This window comes from Emys orbicularis, chromosome 8 (assembly GCF_028017835.1).
Source record: "Emys orbicularis isolate rEmyOrb1 chromosome 8, rEmyOrb1.hap1, whole genome shotgun sequence".
Classification (NCBI taxonomy): Eukaryota; Metazoa; Chordata; order Testudines; family Emydidae; genus Emys; species Emys orbicularis.
In genome coordinates this window covers 44,222,136-44,243,541 of record NC_088690.1, presented here as the reverse complement: position 1 = coordinate 44,243,541, position 21,406 = coordinate 44,222,136, and the positions used below count along the sequence as shown (strand labels likewise).

Sequence of the window (21,406 nt, the reverse complement as noted above, 5' to 3'; positions counted from 1 at the left end):
ACGCTGTCCTCGGGAGCCAAAAAAATCTTACCGCGTTATAGGTGAAAACGCGTTATATTGAACTTGCTTTGATCCACCGGAGTGCGCAGCCCCACCCACCCCAGAGCACTGCTTTACCGCGTTATATCTGAATTCATGTTATATCGGGTCGCGTTATATCGAGGTAGCGGTGTATATTAAGAGTGTATATTATGAGTAGTAACTTACAGGTTGTTTCTTTTGTCCATTTTCAGCTTTAAAGATGAGCAAATCATGAATTTTCTCATTGTAGACTTCAAAATAGCTCATTTCAAGATGGTACAAAATCTAATTTAAAAAAAATTATATGAATCAAATATTCTACCAGACTTTTTTTTGTCATTTCCAGTCAACAAATTTAATGGAAGCTGCAGGTATTCTACACCACCGTTGCAAGCTTTCATTTTGAAGTCATCTTCCAACAGCAAGATCCTAGACAAGAAATCTTAAGTATACAAACTTATTACAAGTCTATCCACTGATTTCCGCAGCTGTGAAATGTCATGTTTAAAAAAAAAAAAAAAAAACACACCCTCAGAAATGTCAACATTGTGCTTTTAATACATAAAAAAAATGTTTTATTCACTCCTGCAGGAGTCCCATATTCTTTTATGGACTAAGTTTCCACAGTATGATACATACAATACATGAAATAAAGATTCTGACTGATGGAGCTGGCACACTTTGGTGATTTTATACCATGTCTCAGAAAAGGGACATGCATTGTTATAACTAGTATCCACAATTATCTTAATTTATTGAATGAGGTTTCTCCATGAAAGTACTCACCCCTTGCTGACTTTAGCAATAAAGAGTAATATACTACTTAGATTCCTCAATGCCTAACAAACCTTTTATAATTTCTGTGCCTCACAGTAAAGCAAAATGATTTATAAGCTTCGTAGCTGTGAATACCAATATATTTATGTATGCTGATGTGCTGAATAATACTTTGGCAATAGATAAAGAAATTCTAAGCAAGTTAAACAAAAACCTTTCTGTATAAACTTCACTCAAAATTACCTTCACTATTTTATAGTCAGCAACATTTAGTCATCAAACACTTGTATGCAGCCTTTTCTTTCCTATAAGAAAACAATTATATGTTCTCGATCTCTAGTTTATCTTTACATATGTGGACAATAGCATCAAATAAGATGTAAAAATAAGGCAGATGTCCATCTGTTTTACATTTAATATCTCCTTCAATAATCTTCTCAAAAATCAGATTTATAAATTAAAGAAAAGATTCAAAACGTTCTTTCTAGGGAGCATCCATACCATTCTTACCAAGGACTGCATCTTGTATTTGTAGCAAGGTGAGATTTAGCTGTCTCAGTCCTCTCTCAAGCTCTCTGGTCTTGGTAAAAAAAGAAGTACAATACCAAAAAACAGCGCTCTCTACCAAATTATTAGGAATTCACTCTTAGCAAAACCTGAATCCCAGTAACCATAGAAACAAGAAAAGCACATCTCTGGAAGAACTTCTAGTGATAATAATCACCCAACAAAACCCCAATCCATCCTTCTCTCTAGATAGCATAGGTATACACAATACCAAATTACCATTCAGCACCACACACAGATTAGCCATTGTCTGAATGCGTCTTAACCTGCTCAACAGCCCTGGTGACCCTTCTGCTAGACTTCCTCACAAAGATTCCAAAGCAAAATTATAGAAGCCGTAATACTTGTTTCCAACTAATTGCAGATTCTTCAGTTTGGATCATAGCTTGTTTGTTGATCTCTCCATCTGATAAATGTTCCTCTCCACATGAACACCACAATTTTTCTCCTTGAAATGCTTTTTGGCTCACTAAACAATTCAGTTTCAGCATCCTTTCCAACATGCTAACTTGGAGTAATGGGACTGTCTTGCTCTTCCACAAACTCCAGCATATGCAACTGCTTTCTTCAGCTGGCATGACCTACGGTTACTCTAGAAAAACAACGAGGAGTCTGGTAGCACCTTAAAGACTAACAGATTTATTTGGGCATAAGCTTTCGTGGGTAAAAAACCCACTTCTTCAGATGCATGGAGTGAAAATTACAGATGCAGGCATTATTATACATGAAGAGAAGGGAGTTACCTTACAAATGTATAATAATACGTGCATCTGTAATTTTCACTCCATGCATCTGAAGAAGTGGGGTTTTTGCCCATGAAAGCTTATACCCAAATAAATCTGTTAGTCTGTATCCACAAAAACAGGGAGGAGTCCGGTGGCACCTTAAAGACTAACACAGCTCCCCCCTGATATGTTACTCTACATAGCACCAGTGCAACGAATGTAACAATGTTGCCTTCTAGGGTTTATAACATAGGCTCCAATATGGAGTATTTAAAGAACTTTCCAATTATAATTTAGTGATCCTTTCCTGAAAGAATCAAACAAGGTATCACAGAGGAACAAAAAACAAACAACCATTTGTTGTCCTGAGAAATCGAGAAGGTTATTATACTGAAGGATGATATCACCCATAAACTGTATAAGACAGATTTGAGGCGCTGAAGTTCAAACAACTGAAAGGCTGTCTCCATTTGACCATGCAAGTTACTGTACCAAAACATATTTGATGTACTTGAGTATTGAAAGAAACTTTGGGACAAAACTTGCATTTTATCTTTGTCCTCCAAGTTTCTATCTGTGCTTTGGGACCCTACTTTTTGCCACTTTTCCTTTGGATAATGAATCCAGGCTTGAGGGCCTAGAGACTTTATGGAATGTTCTTCCAACTGTGGATTCAGTAGATCAACTAAAAGTAAGTGCTTGTCTAAACACAAAAGTTACACAATACAAGCATGCTTTAGTCTTTCCCTTCTTAAAAAAACCAAACACCTTTAATCCCACTTGTCTTTCCAACTACCATTCCTTTCATCTGTAAATTCATTTAACACACTGTCTACAATCACTGCCTGGAGTTCCTCTTCTCCAATTCCATCCTATACCACCTTCAGTCCGGCTTCTCCCTTCTATACTCTGCTGACCTTGCTCTCGCTAAAGTCTCCCGTTACCTCTTCTTAGCCAAATCTCAGAACCAGTACACCATCCTCATTCTCCTTGACCTGTCAGCTGACTTTGACATAGCCAACCAGGCTCTTCTTGAAGTCTTGTCCTGCGTTGGCTTCTATGAAACTTTACTCTCCCTGTTATTCTCCTACCTCTCTATTTGCTCCTTCTGTGTGTTCTTTGAAGGATGCCCCTCATCCCCCCCTTCCAACTTTCTGTGTTCCCACAGGACTCTGTACTTCATCCCCTTTGCTCCCTCTACACCTTTTCTTTGGATAATCTCATCTGTAAATACAAGTTCTACCAGCATCTTTGTGCTGATGACCCTCAGGTCTCTCAACCACAGGCCTGTCTCCTTCTGTCCAAACTAAAATCTTGGCCTGTCTCTGATATCTCTCCTCATGGATATCCAGCTGTCAGATCAAGTTCAACATGGCTAAACAAAGCTCTTATTCTCAATCACTGTAGACACCACCAACATCCTGCCTGTCCTATCAATCAGGCCCATGCCCCGGGTGTCATCTTCGACTTGGACCTCTCTCAGGTCTTCACAACCAGGCTATGTCTCAATCTTGCCAATTCTTTCTGCATAACATCTCTAAGTATAGCCTCTCATCTATCCACAATGCTAAAACTCTCATCCAGGCTGTCATCTCACATCTCAATTAGTACAACATCCTTTTCTCTGGATATGAGAAATGCAGTCTTGCCCCACTGATATCCATTTAGAATTCTGCTGCAAACATCACTATCCTAGCTCAGCACTCTGATGCTGTCACCTCTCTTTTTACACCCCTCCACTGTCTTCCCCTCTCGTCTATCACATCAAACACAAGCTACTTGTTTTCACTTTGAAGACCCTTCACAACCAACCCACCCCCATCCACAAAGCTACTTACTTATCCTCCTTGAAATACCCCCTTTAAATGCTCTTTTGTCTTGATACCTACACAAATTTTGACAATAGTTAAGATGCTGGTGTACCAAGACCACAGCCTATCATTCTGACCAGTCTTGTCTCACTGTTTCCTTGTACTCCTCTGCTAGTATGTCTATATCCATCGGATGTCTTATATTTAGGTTGCAAGCTCTCGGTCTTTATGTTTTGCATTTGCACAGGCCCTAGCACAATGCTCCATAACTAGGGCCCCTAGGCACTATGATAATACAAATAGCTAAAGTGGTACAACCCCATTAGTGAGGATGCAATTATATCGTACAGCTACTCCCATATGGGAAGGGGAATAAGCTATATTCCAGTATGAGACACCTTTACACTGATATAACTGCATCCACTCTAGGGGTTGTGTCAGTATAACTATTTTTGTAAAAGAGTCACATACACTGATACAAAAATCGTGTAGCGATCAGGTCTAAAAGATTGTTCTTAAGTAATCCTGGAGCTTTATGTGAACTAAAAGATGACTTCACAATAATTTTAATATAACCAGAGACAGTTCATCTAATTGTTCAGACTTTGGTTCTTTTTCATGGTTTCCTTTTTTCATATTATACTCACCCATGTTTATCCCAAAAGTAATTGTTGTAATAATTTTAATGAAGAAGGGCTTACATTCATTAAGTTAGGAAAGGATTGCACATACCATAACAAGAAAACTGAGGTCTTGACATTAAATAAGCTGTGCTCTGAGTAAACAAAAAGGCCGCTATACAGTGCAGACTTGTCCAATAGTAAGACATTGCCAAGACTAGTGAGAGGGAAACCCAGAATAACCACTGCCATTTACACTGGGGATCTCTTAAATCTCTCAAAATTTTAGAATCAGAAAAGTTGAGAGGAGGAGTGTTTGTTTTTAAATAGAGTAAAAATAGCTACCATTAGGCAGGTTTTATTTAATTTTTGAGTTTCATTTGTATACATCACCACCAGATGTGCTAGGATTTTTATTTACCCTTCTTTCTGTAAATTTTTATCTTTTAAATATAAAAAGTATATATAAAAAACCACATAGCCTTTTGGTACAGCACCAACAGTATGTACATATTGCTATTTGTATTATTCCTGATATGGGACTATAGCACAATATATGATTTGGATTGTCTAGAGAACATTGGTTGTCAGTTCTAGCAAAAATAAAATTTAAAGCAGCAGCAGAGTACAGAAACTAGGAGGAAGTAAAATAGCACTAAAGAGTAGAATGACAGGAATAAATATCAAAATCCTTGATAACAATATACTCTAATTCAATACAGCCACAATAGAAATAAGCTTTCTGACACAATACCTGCTGTGTGTCCATTTGTGCTATCTGAGTAAAAAGATCTTCACAAAATCTTGGAATTATTCCTAGTTCTTCACCAAATCCCATCATCCTGTAATTACAAAAGAATGTGTACACACACACTTGTTTTTTAGAAGATGTTTACATTTATCTGCCTAATGTAAATATTAATCATGTTGTAGTTAAGACCATATTACAGTTCAAATCCCAGATGCATTTCTAAATTATACAAATACTTAATTATAGAAATAAATCAGAGACATTTAAGGATCAGAAAAAAAAAAAGTTATCAATACCTGACCTTTCACCTGATCTGGTGTATACAAACCAATTTATCCCCAGATTCCAAATTGATGTTTATGGGCCTCCCTTTCAAGTCCTGTCTACCAGTCCAACTTCTTGAACTCAATACTACTAATTTTATGAACAAGTCATACTTAACACATTTCAAAGCATACCAAAATTTATTTAAAAAAAAAAAAAAAAAGCGCAATGCATAGAGGCCAATTCACTTGAAAATCACCAGTTTGTTCAAAAATAAATCTGGCATAGTTGTTCCTATACTAATCACGTCATTATCTCCAGTTCGTACCCCTCTTGATTTGAGTTTTGCATCTTTAGTTCAATTTAATTTCAGTTTCAATTTGAAAAAAATAGACATTAACTCAGCTGGTAAATGTTTACATTAATAGCTGCAGTAGTATAAAGAAATCTGTGCTGAAACTATAATCCCAGCACAGTACTAGTTTATGTCAAACATTAAAATGCTGTAAAATGTGACCTAGTTTAACATGAAAATGAGTACTATCCTCTTCATTCTCCTCCCCTACACAGCTACTGAAAAACTTGTTTAAAAAAAAAAAAATCACATAGAATAGCCATTGTTCAAGTAGAAAGTACAGCGTCTTGTGTACTTCTAGTAAAGAGCTATGCAATAGAGGAATCAAATTAATCAAAACCCTGCACAAGTGTTGTGCCAACGTCTGAGAACTGTGAAGCCGATTACAGAGAGGTACAAATCAATGTTTGCCAGAGAGAAAAATGACAAAGTTGGGAGAGAACAAGTCATTTTTAAGCTTTTAAGAAGGATGCTACAAATATGACCATTTTATACTATAGAAAGTATTGAATGTGTGTTTTAGTCCACCTTTACTAAATACTGCATGTCAAAATTAGGATTTCAAAAGAATGACAAAAATTTAAAAAATACACTTCTCTCTAAATATATTCAGTTACAACTTTTGCAAATAACAGCTCAAGATAATTATAACAGGAAAAGTTTAGAGGAAAAATTATCTTTCCCCCCCATTTGTTTACTTTGTGCATTTGGCAGTACACCTCTACCCTGATATAACGCGGTCCTCGGGAGCCAAAAAATCTCACCTCCTTATAGGTGAGACCGTGTTATATCGGGTTCAGGCCGGTACGCCGTGCCGGACTGGACCGGCTTCCCCGGCAGTGATTTAAAGGGCTGCTGGGAGCCCCGGGCCCTTTAAATCACTGCCAGAGCTCCAGCAGCGGGGCTCAGGCAGGGATTTAAAGGGCCCGGGGCTCCCCACAGCGGCTGGAGCCTCTGGCCCTTTAAATCAGCGCCTGAGCCCGGCTGCCAGAGCCCCGGCGGGGATTTAAAGGGCCCGGTGTTCCAGCTGCTGCTCGGAGCCCCAGGCCCTTTAAATCACCGCCGGAGCTCTGGCAGCGGGGCTCAGGCGGGGATTTAAAGGGCTCGGGGCTCCCCGCTGCTTTACCGCGTTATATCCAAATTCGTGTTATATCGGGTCGTATTCTATCGGGGTAGAGGTGTACTTTGCATATAGTCACTTTTACTCTTTCCTTGTAGTCCATTTCCCTTGCTTGATGTGTGGGTGTTGGGAGAAGAATTGGTTGTTAAAGACAGTAAAAATACTTTCCAAAAAAAGAAAAATAGTTAGGCAAACTTGAGGCTTGTTTACACTACAAATGCTTTGCTGATCTAGCTATGCCAGTATAGCCAGATCAGCAATCTCAGCAGAGCCTCTACTGTAGATGCAGCATGCGCCAACAGTAGTAATTTTTTTGCATCTACACTGAGTTGCATCTACACCAGGGGTTTTGCTAAGAGAGTGTAGAAAAACAAAAAACAGTCCCTAGCCAATATAACTATGTTGCCAAAACTTTGCATAGACTAAGACCAGGACTACACTAAAAGTTAAGGTGACCTAACCCCCATTATAGACAGTGCTAGGTCAACAGAAGAATTCTTCTGTTCACCAAGCTATCATCTCTTGGGGAGGTCGATTAACTGCAGTGACAGGAAAACCCCTCCCGTCACTGTAGCAAGTGTCCACACTGAAGTACTATAGGGGTGCAGTTGCAGCATTTCTAGTGAAGACAGCCTAACGTTTGACTGTAAAACCACAAAAATGGGCTGAGGAAGTCAGTGGGAGATACATTTGTGAAACTTTTTTTTTTTAAATTGACTAGATTTCAAGTTGAAGATGTCTTTTTAAAATAAAATTCCCATTGACTTTCTTTAGATTAAATATTGGGGGGGGGGGGGGGATTGTTTTTTAAAAAGACTAAGATCACCTTAAAACATTCCTTCCTTTCATTCCTGAGAAACTATAGCCATAACTATTTCTGCTTATAAGGCTTTTTTAATAAGCACCATACTCACTATGATGTCAATTTCACCAAAAATTGACAAACTACGATAAACAAAAAGGGTGGGATTTTCAGAAGCACTCAGCCTTAACCTTAATCTAAAAGTTCCCATTAACTTCACTAGGAGCCAAGTTACTATGTAAAGAAGAATCTTTTGGGGTTCGAGGCATTTCTGGACAAAAGCCTATGTGGGTTTGATAAAGCTGCCTGCCAAGTGCTATTAATATCCTCTAGGCACATTGATACGTATTTGATTTTATTACACATATACAACACTGGAATTCAAATCAAAGATCCTTAGAAGACATACATTTAAGAACATAAGTATGGCCCTACTGTGTGAGACCAAAGGTTCATCTAGCCCAGTATCCTGTCTTCCGACAGTAGCCAGTGCCAGGTGCCCCAGAGGGAATGAACAGAACAGGTAATCATCAAGTGATCCATCCCATCGCTCATTCCCAGCGTCTGGCAAACATTTGTTACTGCTTTTAAGATGACATTTTTTTCAGTACGGTTTTCTCAATATTGCCCAGCCAAACAATGTTAATAATACTTTAGCTGAAGCCAGTGCCTCAGACTTGAATTCATTAGATCAAACAATGGAAGTAGCATAGCTCTTGATATAATAGCATAATAATGTATTCAATTAATAGTATTTGTCCAGCTCTGATTATCTTAATTTCTATTAAAAGTGTTACATTTAAAGCAGATTTTCAAAAGCTTAACAAGTCAATCATTTACAAGCCAATTTAAATTACGTCTCTTTTAGCAAATCCAGGTGACTTATAAATTCAGCTCCAACAGAAACGTTTCCAAATTATAACATTTACAATGTAACTTACGTATATGATTTTCCAGAACCAGTCTGTCCATAAGCAAAAAGACAGGTGTTGTATCCCTCAAAGGCTCTTTCTAGGAGCGGTACTGCCAATGCCTTATATACCGTCTCCTGGCTAGCAAAGTTAGGATGACAGTGGTCAAAAGACCAGAATGAAAAGTCATAAATGAAGTCGTACACTTGTTTTGTTTCTGGATGTCGCACAACTGTCTCCAGGCCACTCATGGAGACCACCTGTAATGCTTTTTCTTTTCTCTCTCTGAATAAGACACAGAAACAAACTTTACAGATAAATGTAACATTAAAAGCAAAGTTATGTTATGGTGGTCAACTCAATCACATTTTGTGATCAATTATTTTCTTAAGAGCAAAGGTGTTTTACATTTATGTAGAACATTATCATCTAATAAAGAACAGCTTAATTTTGCAGAAAAAAAAATAAACCTAAGGCTTTTACATGGAGCAGTGACCTATAACATTTTCTACCAGTGGTTTCCCATCCTAGCCTTAACTACATCAACGTGCTTCTTAAAGCTTTTTTCTTTATTTAGAAAGAAATCAGATCTTTTCACATACATTATATGTCAAGAGAATGAACATCTTTAATAGAAGGACCATGCTGCCTACTTGATATGTATAAAAATGTTTATGATACCATACATATAATTCAGCTCAGTGTATAAAATAGACCTACACCAAAATGAAAGGTTGACTTTAAAATAAAGCTGAAGATTTTTAATATGGTCAAATAAAATACTTGCTACATCCTTTCTAACCATGCACTGTAACTCTTTGCCTAGACGACCAACTGAAATGATTCAGGAAACATTAACAATTAAACATTACTAACAAATTAAAAATTATATTACATTGCTTCTACCAAGATAATAACGATTCTATTGAACATATACTGTAGAAACTATTTTAAACTGTTTAAATCAATCTCTGAAAACAGTTGATTACTAACCTGTCACTGAAGGGCCTTACTCGCACAGCCACAGTCACTTTACTGTTTTCTACTTTGAGAGGATTTTCCTCTGTGCAAGTGTTCTGAGCTACAGTTTCTAGTTTAAGTGCAGCAGGTCGCATAAATATCTGACTCCCTTCTGCCCTGGCACTTCTACTTATGGACAAAGAGTTGGATGCATTGGTGTTCTTTTTCTGTATAACTTGAAGACAAGGTGTCCTGTTCTTAAGAGTAGACGTAGCTGGACTTTTGGCATCCTGAAGAGTGCCACGCATTGGTGTAGCCTTTATTCCTTCTGTTGTACCACCTTTCCTAGGTGTTCTTTGTCTTTCCAAACTGCCATATTTAGCAACTGAATTTTGTATCCTTTCCTTTCCAGTCAGTTCATTAAAATTATCTTTTTCATTCAGCTTTACCCCTGGGGTCCTGTTAACAAGTTTTGTTGCTATTAAATGTGCTGATCTAGGAACGTCATTTTGAATTTTGGCATCAGCAATAGTTGTCCTATATTTCAAACATTTACTATTCCCATTTCCACTTGAACCATTAAGATTAGCAAGGGAATCTTTATTTTTCAGATCAGAGCATCTCTTTTCATTCATCTGACCTTCAACTAACTGAGTACTAGATTTAATGTAATGGGTGTTATTAGTACTAATGCCTGGTGGAAATACATTTTTGTTGTTTGTCTGTGCAACAACAGAATCACTATTTTCTATCCCAGGTTCACTGTTCTTGTTTGTTTTATGTTTCTCTATTGATCCAGTCCCCAAACGTTGCTTCAGGGTAAGTCTTCCATCTGTTTGGGTATTTTCAATGTCCTGTGCTGTGTTCTCCTCCAACTGTTTATCAATAGAAGGGGTATTTTTGCTTGCTCCAGTTCTTCTCTGGAGAGTTAACCTACCTTCGGGTTTAAATGTAACTGAAGTATCACCTGCATTTTTACAGGCAGAAATCACATAGGTCCTATTTATTTCTTTGGTCTTAGTCAGAGAAAGAGACAGTGAATTATCTTTTTCATTTTCTGGTACCTGTGATTTAAGCTGCTGTCCAAACCTGTTGCTTTTAGGAAAGATATTTTGTGGAGGATTTTTTTGGAAAGAAGAAACACCAAGCACACCAGTGTGGTTTCTAGTAGGAACTGTGTATATGGGCATTTTGGCTTCAAGCACGTTCTAATTTTAGGATTTAAAATATACAACCCAAGCTTCTCCTGAGAGATTAACTTGATTTTTTAATTTTATCTTCTCTACAATCGAGTGAGCCACCATCCAGCTTTTACATGGAATCTGTAAAAGTAAAGCAAACATTTATTTTTATCCTGAAGAATGCAAGTTATTTTTACTACAATGTATTCAAGTCCTGTCTTGGGTAATATATATTCAGTCTGATGTTTAAAGTAAATGATATCCCCCTTCTACCTCACACACAACACACACATTTGATTAAAATGCTACTGGCCACAATATTGAACCTCACCCTATTGGATGCAGGTTTGGCCACAGTGAATCACACATTCGTGACCAATTGTGATTTTTGCAATTCATGTCTAAGAGAATGTCTACACTGCAGTCGGAGTTATGATTTGAAGCTCATGTAGGCATTCCTGCATCAGCTTTAATCTAGCTCAGTGGTTCTCAGCCAGGGGTACATGTACACCTGGGGGTATGCAGAGGTCTTCCAAGGGGTACATCAACTCATCTAGATATTTGCCTAGTTTTACAACAGGCTACATAAAAACCACTAGCAAAGTCAGTACAAACTAAACTTTCATACAATGACTTGTTTCTACTGCTCTATATACTATACACTGAAATGTAAGTACAATATTTATATTCCAAATTATTTATTTTATAATTATATGGTAAAAAGGAGAAAGTAAGCAATTTTTCAGTAATCGTGTGCTATTACACTTTGTATTTTTATGTCTGATTTTGTAAGCAAGTAGGTTTTAAGTGAGGTGTAACAAATCAGATGCCTGAAAGTGGCACAGTTGTCTGGAAAGGTTGAGAGCTACTAGCTAGTTCACTAAAAATAGCAGGGAAGATGCAGTGATGCAGGCTTCAGTGCAGGCTAGGAACACGAGTAGGTACCCAGGGCACCACTTCTTATGAAGCCCATGGCATACTTCTTCACAGCTGTTCTTAGCCATGTTAGCTAGATTAAAGCTACTGTGGGTACGACTACATGAGCTACAATCACACCTCTAACAGTAGTGTAGATGTATTCTAAAAATTAAGCACAGATCCCAAAGAAGCTCCAGATGGTACAAAATGCAGTAGTCCAACTTAGTAACATTGGTCACCATGGGCATGTCACCCCATTGCTCTACTCTCTACACCAGTTCCCAGTTGAAGAAAATCCAATTCAAGGGCTCTTGTCCTGATATTCAAAGTCCTCCATGGAATTATCTCTAGCTACCTAAGAAACTGCCTCTCCAGCTATCATGATGATTTCCCACATCTAAATTCCACTGGAACCATGAAAGTATCAATCAAAAGGAGGAAGCCTGTGAATGTAGGAAGCAGATCTTTTACAGGAACTATACCTAGACTGAAATTGACAACCAGGAAAATTAAGAATCACTAGTAACTACACTATGTTCAGAATCAAATGCAGAACTCATCTATATAGTTTATTTCCCCCTCCCTATGTCCCACACACATACACAACAGAGAAGAAAAAAAAACACCTTCAACTAATCAAGCTATTTCTCCTAGGATGCCAAAGGGAGACATTTCTTGTGCTTTCTATTTTTTAAGACTCAGGAGGCACTCAAGCACTATAGTGTTGGGATCCATGATAGAAGTTCCCACATAGATTTGACAGATCAGACACACTCAGATGTGTATCACTCCCGACTATGCAACATTTTAGGTGTAATATGAGTATACAGTGCCTTCGATCATCCAGATGCATCACCTGGAATTTCAAAAAGGCCCAACAATCTTAGGTGCCCAACTGCCATTAAAAGTCAATATGAGCTGGATGCCTAACTCCCTTAGGTCCCTTTGAAAATTGCAGACATTTTACATAGCAACACAGGCCAAAGGGTATTTTATCATCTAAATATATTGCTAATATATCTTTGAGATGGATAGGCTGCATACAGAGAGTGCAGAAGGTTGACATGACAGCAGGGAGCCATGTGTTAGTTGAGACTAAAAGAAGTTTAAAGTCTATCCATTTTTAACTATGTTTTTTGGTTTTGGATTTGATAGTGAGAAAAATCTTAATTTTCTTCCTATAGTTAATTTCTCTCTCCAGTTCTGCACTTTTCATAATTACAGGGCAGAGTTTATATAGCTCAAATGCTGGAAAGAGAGTAAAATGCCAAAACAAAACCTATTAGCCAGCCATCAGCTTGATGTAAGAAACTACTTCTACATTATTTGGAGTTTGCACAACAAAGAGATTCGGGAGTGTCCCCTTTGAGCAATGACTTATGTTACATGCTTTTGGGTCATTTACTACTATGGTCTCTAAATTATCCTCATCTCATTTTGATTTGGCTTTAAAAATGCTTAAGATTGAAGATACAAATTACAACTATATAGGAACAAGAAAGATAATGTAACTACTTAAGGAATATTACTTCTGCAGCAAGATTAATCTCTCAGTTTATAGCTGCCTTCATTTTATGAATTTTTGAAAGTTAAGTAATAAAGAAAATATACATTTATAACTGAACTATTTGTTTAGATATAAAATCCAAGTGTTCAAAATTAGGTTAAAGCTTAAAGAGATCAATGAGCTATTACTATACCCACCAAATCCATTCTCTTCAGAAAAAGCCTGTCAGATAATTTGTTACAATTTTTTTTAAAGTCACAAACTTTTACTTTTATGCCCTAAATGCAACTGCATCCCCAACCCTGCACAAATGCAGTGGTGCAAGTCTATGAACTATCCCCAGTATTAGAACTCATTTTGTCAAGATACGTTTGGCCAGGACATGTCAAAACTACCATACTTCCCCAAATGTAATTTTAACAAAATAAAGATCCCAATACTGGCAACAGATGTAATACTCTGTTGGCTGAGTGCACTTGGCTTGGGAAGGCAAGGCAACAACCCCTTTCTCCCTTCACAGCTGTCTCAATGGAGTCAACAGCTTCTCACCCATATTAAAACAACTTTCTTGCATTCCTGTTTTTCCGGGTAGGGTAACCCATTATCCAGCTGTATTGAGAGGCACGGCGAGATCTCAGGTGGGTCCGTTTGGAGCCCTCTTTTAGAAGGCAGAGCTCTCTGGAAGGGCAGTCCCAAGGCAGCAGCCCAGGGCTGACCCCGGGCACTTGTAGATGCTGCGGCTGCAGGGGGCTAACGGGGTGTCCTATGCACTGAGCGCGGGCTCGGCAAAGCAGGGCCCCACCAGGACCTCGAGGCCGTTGCCCTGCACCTGGCCGGGTGTGTCAGGGGACAGTTAGCAGGGCCCCGAGGCATTCAAAGCAGGCACGAATGACCGTACTTTCCCTGATCAACAGGGGGAATCTATTCCACTAACACCTCGTAGCCCCCTCATCACTGGAGAAGGGCCCCGGCTTGGGAGGGTGGAAGCAGGGCGAACAGCCCCCGGGCTACCCCATTTCCGGGGGCTAATGCGGGGGGGAGGGGAGAACGCGAGCAGGGCATTTCTACTGGGGAACTAGCCCGCCCCCGGGCTCCCCAAAGCGGCCTCACTTACCTGCCCCCAGGCAAACGCACCAGCGGCCGCCGCCCTCCAGCGCCCTGTTCGAATGCGCCGCGCCGCCCACGATTGGCTACAGCGCTGGTCGCGTCATACGCAGCACGGCCGGGGCGGGCCCTAGGAGTTGTCTGGGGAACAGTCTTCCCTGCAGCAGCGGCCTGGTCGCTTATGCTCTGGTCTGAGGAGCGGGAAGATCATTGCCGGCCCCAATGAGGGAGGCTCCCAAGCGCGCCAATGCCTGTCCCCAGGGAATCCTCCTGCCCGAATTTCCTGCTCTTCCCAAGGGGAGACCCTGGCATCGTGACAAAATGATCTCGCGCGCGGAAGCAACTGGCCTCCCGAGGGAATGCAGGTGAAACCCTCCTCCGCATCCTGCAAGGTTTACGCAAGAGAGGCAGGGCACCCTCAAGCAACTAAGAATTTGCTTTGAATATTTGTTCTCACTTTTTTTTCCAACGAGCCCTTTGGAAGCTGGGAGAAGGTTCCCCTCCTGAACGTGTCCTTGCCTTACTTGGCTCTTATCACCTCTCCCATCTACCCTGCTCAGCACCATTTTCAGCTACTCACAAAATGTTGGCACCTTCTTCCATGCTGCCCTGTACACATTAAATACCCTCTCTGAGCTGGCCCCCTAAAGCCAGAGCCTTCTCTTTCAGATCTGTCCTTAGGCCCTCACTGTGCTACAAAGCCTATAAGAAATCAATTATTAGTTGCTAGGTTGAGTTGCTGATTAAGATAGTTGATACTTCATTTATAACTAGCCACTGAATGCCTGTGCTGTTGCACCACTGTGATTCATAAAGCCATGTGTGTAAAAAAATTGCAAATGGCTGAGACCTTAAAACCAGTGGCCAAGAGCATTCAGAGCATGTACAAATGGTTAGGCAATACGTCAGAAGAAGTGAGGTTTTTTTACCCACAAAAGCTTATGCCCAAATAAATCTGTTAGTCTTTCAGGTGCCACTGTACTCCTTGTTGTTTTTTTAGGCAATAGATAATTTCTGAGTGGTCAAAGATTACTTCTGCTACCTTCCAGCTGATTTTAAGAAAAATATCATAAACGTTACTAAGATTTTGCACTACCTATAAGATAAAAAGTAGTCAGATTTGAATCTTATACTTTAAAAAAAACCAAAATAATTAAATATATACATTGAAATTATGGATAAGATATTCATCCACAAAAGGAAGGACTTTCTGAGTTAATGTCATAGCCTTAACATTTAATATAGTATATACTGTACCAATTTAACTGATACCTTCTCTGTTGAAAGATTCTATCCTTCCCTTCCAAGTGAACTCAGTGGTGTGTTTTTGCTTTTTCCCATATCTGGGAAATAATCCTATTGATCAATTAATCAATAATCCTATTACTGGTTGCAAATTCCCTTTTCTTAAATGCCATACAATTCAAACTGAGTCTTTGCCAGGCTTGATGGACTACATAACATTTTCTTCAGAGAGCTCCAGTGAAATCATTTTGACAATATAAAGTCATTGTCATATATCAGTTACTTCCCATAAGAGATGAAGAGGCAACTTCCAGCTGAGGCAAACCTAGTTCAGCTCAAACTGAATCAATCGTCCAAAGATTTCTTTTGGCTCAGATAAATAGAGCTGCTTCCTTCAGACCACAAGGATCTTCGTTTAATATTTGGCTTTAGGATAAGCCACCAGATGGGGTATGGCGTTTGTCTGATCTGATGTCTGGCCAACAATTGGGGGACAAAACAAATCATATCATTTATCTCAGTTAAGATTAATAACCCTTCAACTACTCTGCTCTTTCTCTACATTAAGAAAACGTTATAATCCAGGGTTTTTTTTAAATTTAGTTATTGCTTTATATATTGAGCAAAATTATCAATTATTTTCACAAAAATTTTCCACAGAAAATAACCCTAAAAACAGGATAGTAAAGCTGTGTTCTACACATGCTACATGCAAGTACAATACCCCACCCCACCCCACGTTCTTTACTGGAAAAATACTGTTAGCTGTTTAGGTTATCAGAATATCCATCAGTCTCATAATCTTATATGTTCTCAGTAGTTTTCCAGCAGGTCTTAAAGCATTCAGCTCTGTTACAGGGCAGGTAAAACAAAACAGCTGGTATTCAGAAATATTGTACATCAGCCAAACTAAAATATGAGGAAAGGTAAAAATATTCCAGCAGAGGGAGACAAAAGGAAAGATAAAGTTCAGAAGCAGCAGCAAAGTAAAACAAGACATGACTGTTTTCCTCATCTTAATCAAACTATGTTAACAAAGGAATGCCAGCAGTATCTGGAACATAGTACAAATCAGGATGAAATATTAAATACATTATTTTAGCATAAATATTAGCATTTGGCACTGATTAAATGGAAAATAATTTAAAATGTAAATATAGCATTCAAACTTGGAAGGGTTAAATTCTGCTAAGTGCAGAGAGTGCTGTGTCATTTCCAGTACGTGCATATGCACATTCACAAAGATCTTGTCTACATGAGAACATCCAGGAAAGTTAATTTGAATTAACTAAAGATGTGAATTTGAAATGGGTTAATTAAACTACATTAAATCCCTGTTGTTCAGAATTAGTGGCCTTAATTTGGTTTAGTTTAATTGACTCTGGAATTGAATTAAGGTCACTTTAATTCTGAATGAGGATGTTCACACTGGGTTAATGTGGTTTCACTAATCCACTTCAAATTCACACCTTTAGTTAATTTGGATTAATTTTCCTGGATTAATTAATGTCCTCATATAAACAACCTCATACAAGACAAAAGCAGTACTGATAATGTATTGGTATTCTGGCTGTTAACCTGAAGAGGGCACCGCTTCTGAATTTCCTAAACTGTGGTCCGTGGACCACTGGTGATCATATAACAGCTGTTTTTGTTTTGAGATGAGACGAATGGAATAGATTAGTGGGGGAGATGAAATAGAGCAGAAACAGAGAATGACAACTTTCTTCAAAAAGGACAAAACATTTAATGCACTAAAGAGAGATAAATGATTATTTCCTAATGATGCTCTTGTTGCCACAGGGATGTTATGTTATGAATGGGAGATTGTCCGCAAGACAACTTATGTTAAGAAGCGATTCATACTATAAATTAGAGAACTACTGATATATGAATAGGAATAAATAACACAGAAGCAGTGCCTAGGAGCAACATCTATAGCAGGTCAAGATGGCCAGCTGGTGAAACATGTGGACAATAACCCCTTACCTCCATTATGCTGCTCTGTAACTCCTGTTTTAGAGGTCCACTAAGAAAAGGTTCTTTACAGTATTTCAGGGGATACAGGAGTGAGGAAGACATGTTCCTCTGTTTTTTTGCATACCACATAAAAAGGAACCCATGCCTTTCTGAATTCCATATTGGATTATTGTCTGGGATTTCCTTGAAGACCATCCAGAAGTTTTAGATAGCTGTGTTAGGATGGACATGGAACATGGGTCACCTTATCACCAGAGGCTGCAATGGCTTCCAGTTAGTCTCCAGTCGCAATTTAAGGTGCTATGTTCTCAATAAAGCACTATATAATGTAGCTGCTGGTAATTTCTGAGATCACTCTCCCTCTTTATCATCTCAATTAAGATCAGTGGGAGCACTTTCTGCTAACAGATCTTAGATTTGAATTGCAGTGGCCTGGAGGGAAGGCTGTATCTAAATTTGTTTCCAGGATAGGTCTGAAAAAGCCAATCTTTTGAGATTCAGGGTATAGTACAATGCTCTATTTATTCCGGTCGTGGGCTGATGGGATGACATGGAGTGAGCTGTGGTCAGTGTGAAACAGGTTTTATGTAGGTTTGTTTTTTGCTTTTATCAACTTTATTTTTAATTGTGTTTTACATGTGTCCAGAGGCTTGTGTAGAACTGATGAATGAAATTGTTTTTAATTGTTCACTTTATTAATGTAACTTCATAAGTAAAGTTTTATGAATGAAACAACATTCATTCATAAAAACCGGTTACCCAACTAACTGGCTAATTGACAATTAAGATGCTTGTTAAGAGCCATAGCTGTTCAGCCAGTTGCCCTTGTAAGTTTCACTGTCAATCCAATTCCTGCTTAAATCACTCAGACTTGCACTGTTTCAGTATTGTAACTTCTGTTCACTGTTTGCCATTCACTACACTACACTGTTCGCCATATTGTAATTCAAACTCCATTTTAAAATGCTTACTCCATTTTGTAAAAGCTTGCTGTAACCTTCATTTTTGCAAAACCCTGATAAATCTTATTAGTTTAGATGTGTGAATGAGGTATGTATGGATGATGGAATCAACCTCCAGCCCCAGCCTGTCCTGATGAAATAGAGTTCAAACACCAACAGCTGAAGATGCGGACAACAGCCCTAACAAAGTAAGAAGAGCCCACCCTAAAGAGAAAAGAACAAAGGTACAATAGAAGGAAGATCAAAGCCAGGTCGGAGGCTGAAAGTCCCGTCTGCAATTGACGGGTGATCAGTCACACCGAACCCAGAGGCAGCGTGACACAGCAAGACCTATAGACTGTGGATTCAAACTAAAGCCTACAAAAAGGATGGGTGAGATGGAAGACTTTGGGAGGGTAATGTTTGGCTGCCAACAATGGAAGGGCAGACCCAGCCCTTCCTTGTGCCCGGCTTTCCTGGCCAGTTAGCCACCACAAGCTACGAACCCAAGCTGCAACATCAAGCCATGGACTCAAGCTATGTTCAGGACTGGTAACTATACAGCAGCTGCAGAACATCTGATGGATGTGTGTGTGTAGGTATTAGTCATAAATCAAACTGTGTTATCATAATAAATGTGGCATCTTTGTCTTGCCCCCTGAAACGATCATGTGTAGTTTTGTCTGCATAACACTTGCAAACCAAATAATATATATATTATTATATATAAAAACACAAAACAACTTACATTTTACTTATCTTCTACCACCAGTGGGTTACTTTAGTAGGAATGCAGCTACTAAATAAAGATCTGCCTACGTAGCAAATGTGTTGTCTTTCCAGAGGAAAAAGGCATATTTCCATAAACCTCTGTTTTCATGTACTGTATAATTCCACACCCATCCACATGCCAATACAAGTTTACATAAGACTTCAATTTTCCTAATTCAACATTCATTCTGTAGTCTGACTCACTCAGAAAAAATGCCTGAGTTGGATAAGAGTTGTGTTTTTATAAAATAGGATGGATAAAAATGGACTCTTCTCTCCTGAAATTTCATTAATGATGGGAAGATGGTACTTTATTCTGTAATGAGCTTAGTTTTTAAAAGACACTGCAGGGCTTCGGCAATATACAGAACATAAATTTAAAATGTTAAATTGATAGGGTTTTTATTGAAGGGAATTAAAAGGCTTTGTTGATAGAATGTCTAGAAATAGTTTTAGCATATGGGACACCAAGCCGTCAAACAGTTATGCACATGCTAAATTTTAAGTACATATGTAGTGCTCTTGAAGTCAACATCCCCAGCTGGTGTAAACTGTCAAACTCCATTGCTTTAATACACCTACAAAAATTTACACAAATTAAGGATTTGGCCAATGAGAATACTGTGCTTAAATGTAAGCATTTCTTTAAGAGTATGCAGGATCAGAGCCTAGAGCACAAGATTCAATCCTGTTGAGATCAAGAGCATTTGAAAACTGCTTCCTTGCATGATCTATCTGATTCTGGTGTGTGTGTGTTTTTTTTTTTATGGCTGTCAAGCATTTAAAAAAATTAATCACGATTAATCACACTGTTAAACAATAACAGAATACCATTTATTTAAATATTTTCAATGTTTTCTTCATTTCCAAATATATTGACTTCAAGTACAAAACAGAATACAAAGTGTACACTGCTCACTTTATATTTATTTTTGATTACAAATATTTGCACTGTAAAAAAGAATAGTATTTTTCAATTCACCTAAGTACTGTAGTGCAATCTCTATCAGGAACGTTGAACTTACAGGTGTAGAATTATGTACAAAAAAATGCATTCAAAAATAAAAATGTAAAACTTTAGAACCTACAAGTCCACTCAGTCCTAGTTCTTGTTCAGCCAATCGCGCAGACAAACAAGTTTGTTTACATTTGCAGGAGATAATGCTGCCCACTTCTTGTTTACAATGTCACCTGAAAGTGAGAACAGGCATTCTCATGGCACTGTTGTAGCTGGCATTGCAAGATATTTACATGCCAGATGCGCTAAAGATTCATATGTCCCTACATGCTTCAACCACCATTTCAGGGGACATATGTCCATGCTGATGACAGGTTCTGCTCGATAACAATCCAAAGCAGTGTGGACCAACGCATCTTCATTTTCATCCTCTGAGTCAGATGCCACCAGCAGAAGGTTGATTTTCTTTTTTGGTGGTTCAAGTTCTGTAGTTTCCGCATCTGAGTATTGCTCTTTTAAGACAACTGAAAGCATGCTCCACACCCCGTCCCTCTCAGATTTCGGAAGGCACTTCAGATTCTTAAAACTTGGGTCCAGTGCCATAGCTATCTTTAGAAATCTCATATTTGTACTTTCTTTGCGTTTTGTCAGATCAGCAGTGAAAGTGTTCTTAAAATTAACATGTGCTGGGTCATTATCAGAGACTACTATAACATGAAATATATGGCAGAATGTGGGTAAAACAGCAGGGTACATACAATTCTCCCCCAGGGAGTTCAGTCACAGATTTAATTAACGCATTTTTTTAACAAGTGTCATCAGCATGGAAGCATGTCCTCTGGAATGGTGGCCGAAGCATGAAGAGGCATACGAATGTTTACCATATCTGGCATGTAAATACATTGCAATGCCAGCTACAAAAGTGCCATGCAAATGCCTGTTCTTACTTTCTGGTGACATTGTTAATAACATTGTTAATAAGAGGGCAGCATTATCTCCTGTAAATGTAAACAAACTTATTTGTCTTAGCAATTGGTTGAACAAGAAGTAGGACTGAGTAGACTTGTAGGCTCTGAAGTTTTACATTGTTACATATCTGTACTCAAAAACAAAACAA

At 38.6% G+C, this 21,406-nt stretch overlaps 1 protein-coding gene across 1 annotated transcript in view; it reads right to left on the bottom strand.

The window, feature by feature from the left end:
- The window catches only part of KIF14 (kinesin family member 14), an 89,676-nt gene extending 78,802 nt beyond the window's left edge, over positions 1-10,874 (bottom strand). Inside the window, exons 1-4 of the mRNA XM_065409804.1 lie at positions 9,718-10,874; positions 8,755-9,009; positions 5,276-5,363; positions 208-306 (exon numbers count right to left, since the gene is read on the bottom strand). Of these exons, the coding sequence (XP_065265876.1) occupies positions 208-306; positions 5,276-5,363; positions 8,755-9,009; positions 9,718-10,874 (1,599 nt within the window). The remainder of the gene's footprint in view (positions 1-207; positions 307-5,275; positions 5,364-8,754; positions 9,010-9,717) is intronic.
- Between the last annotated feature and the right edge of the window lie 10,532 nt (positions 10,875-21,406).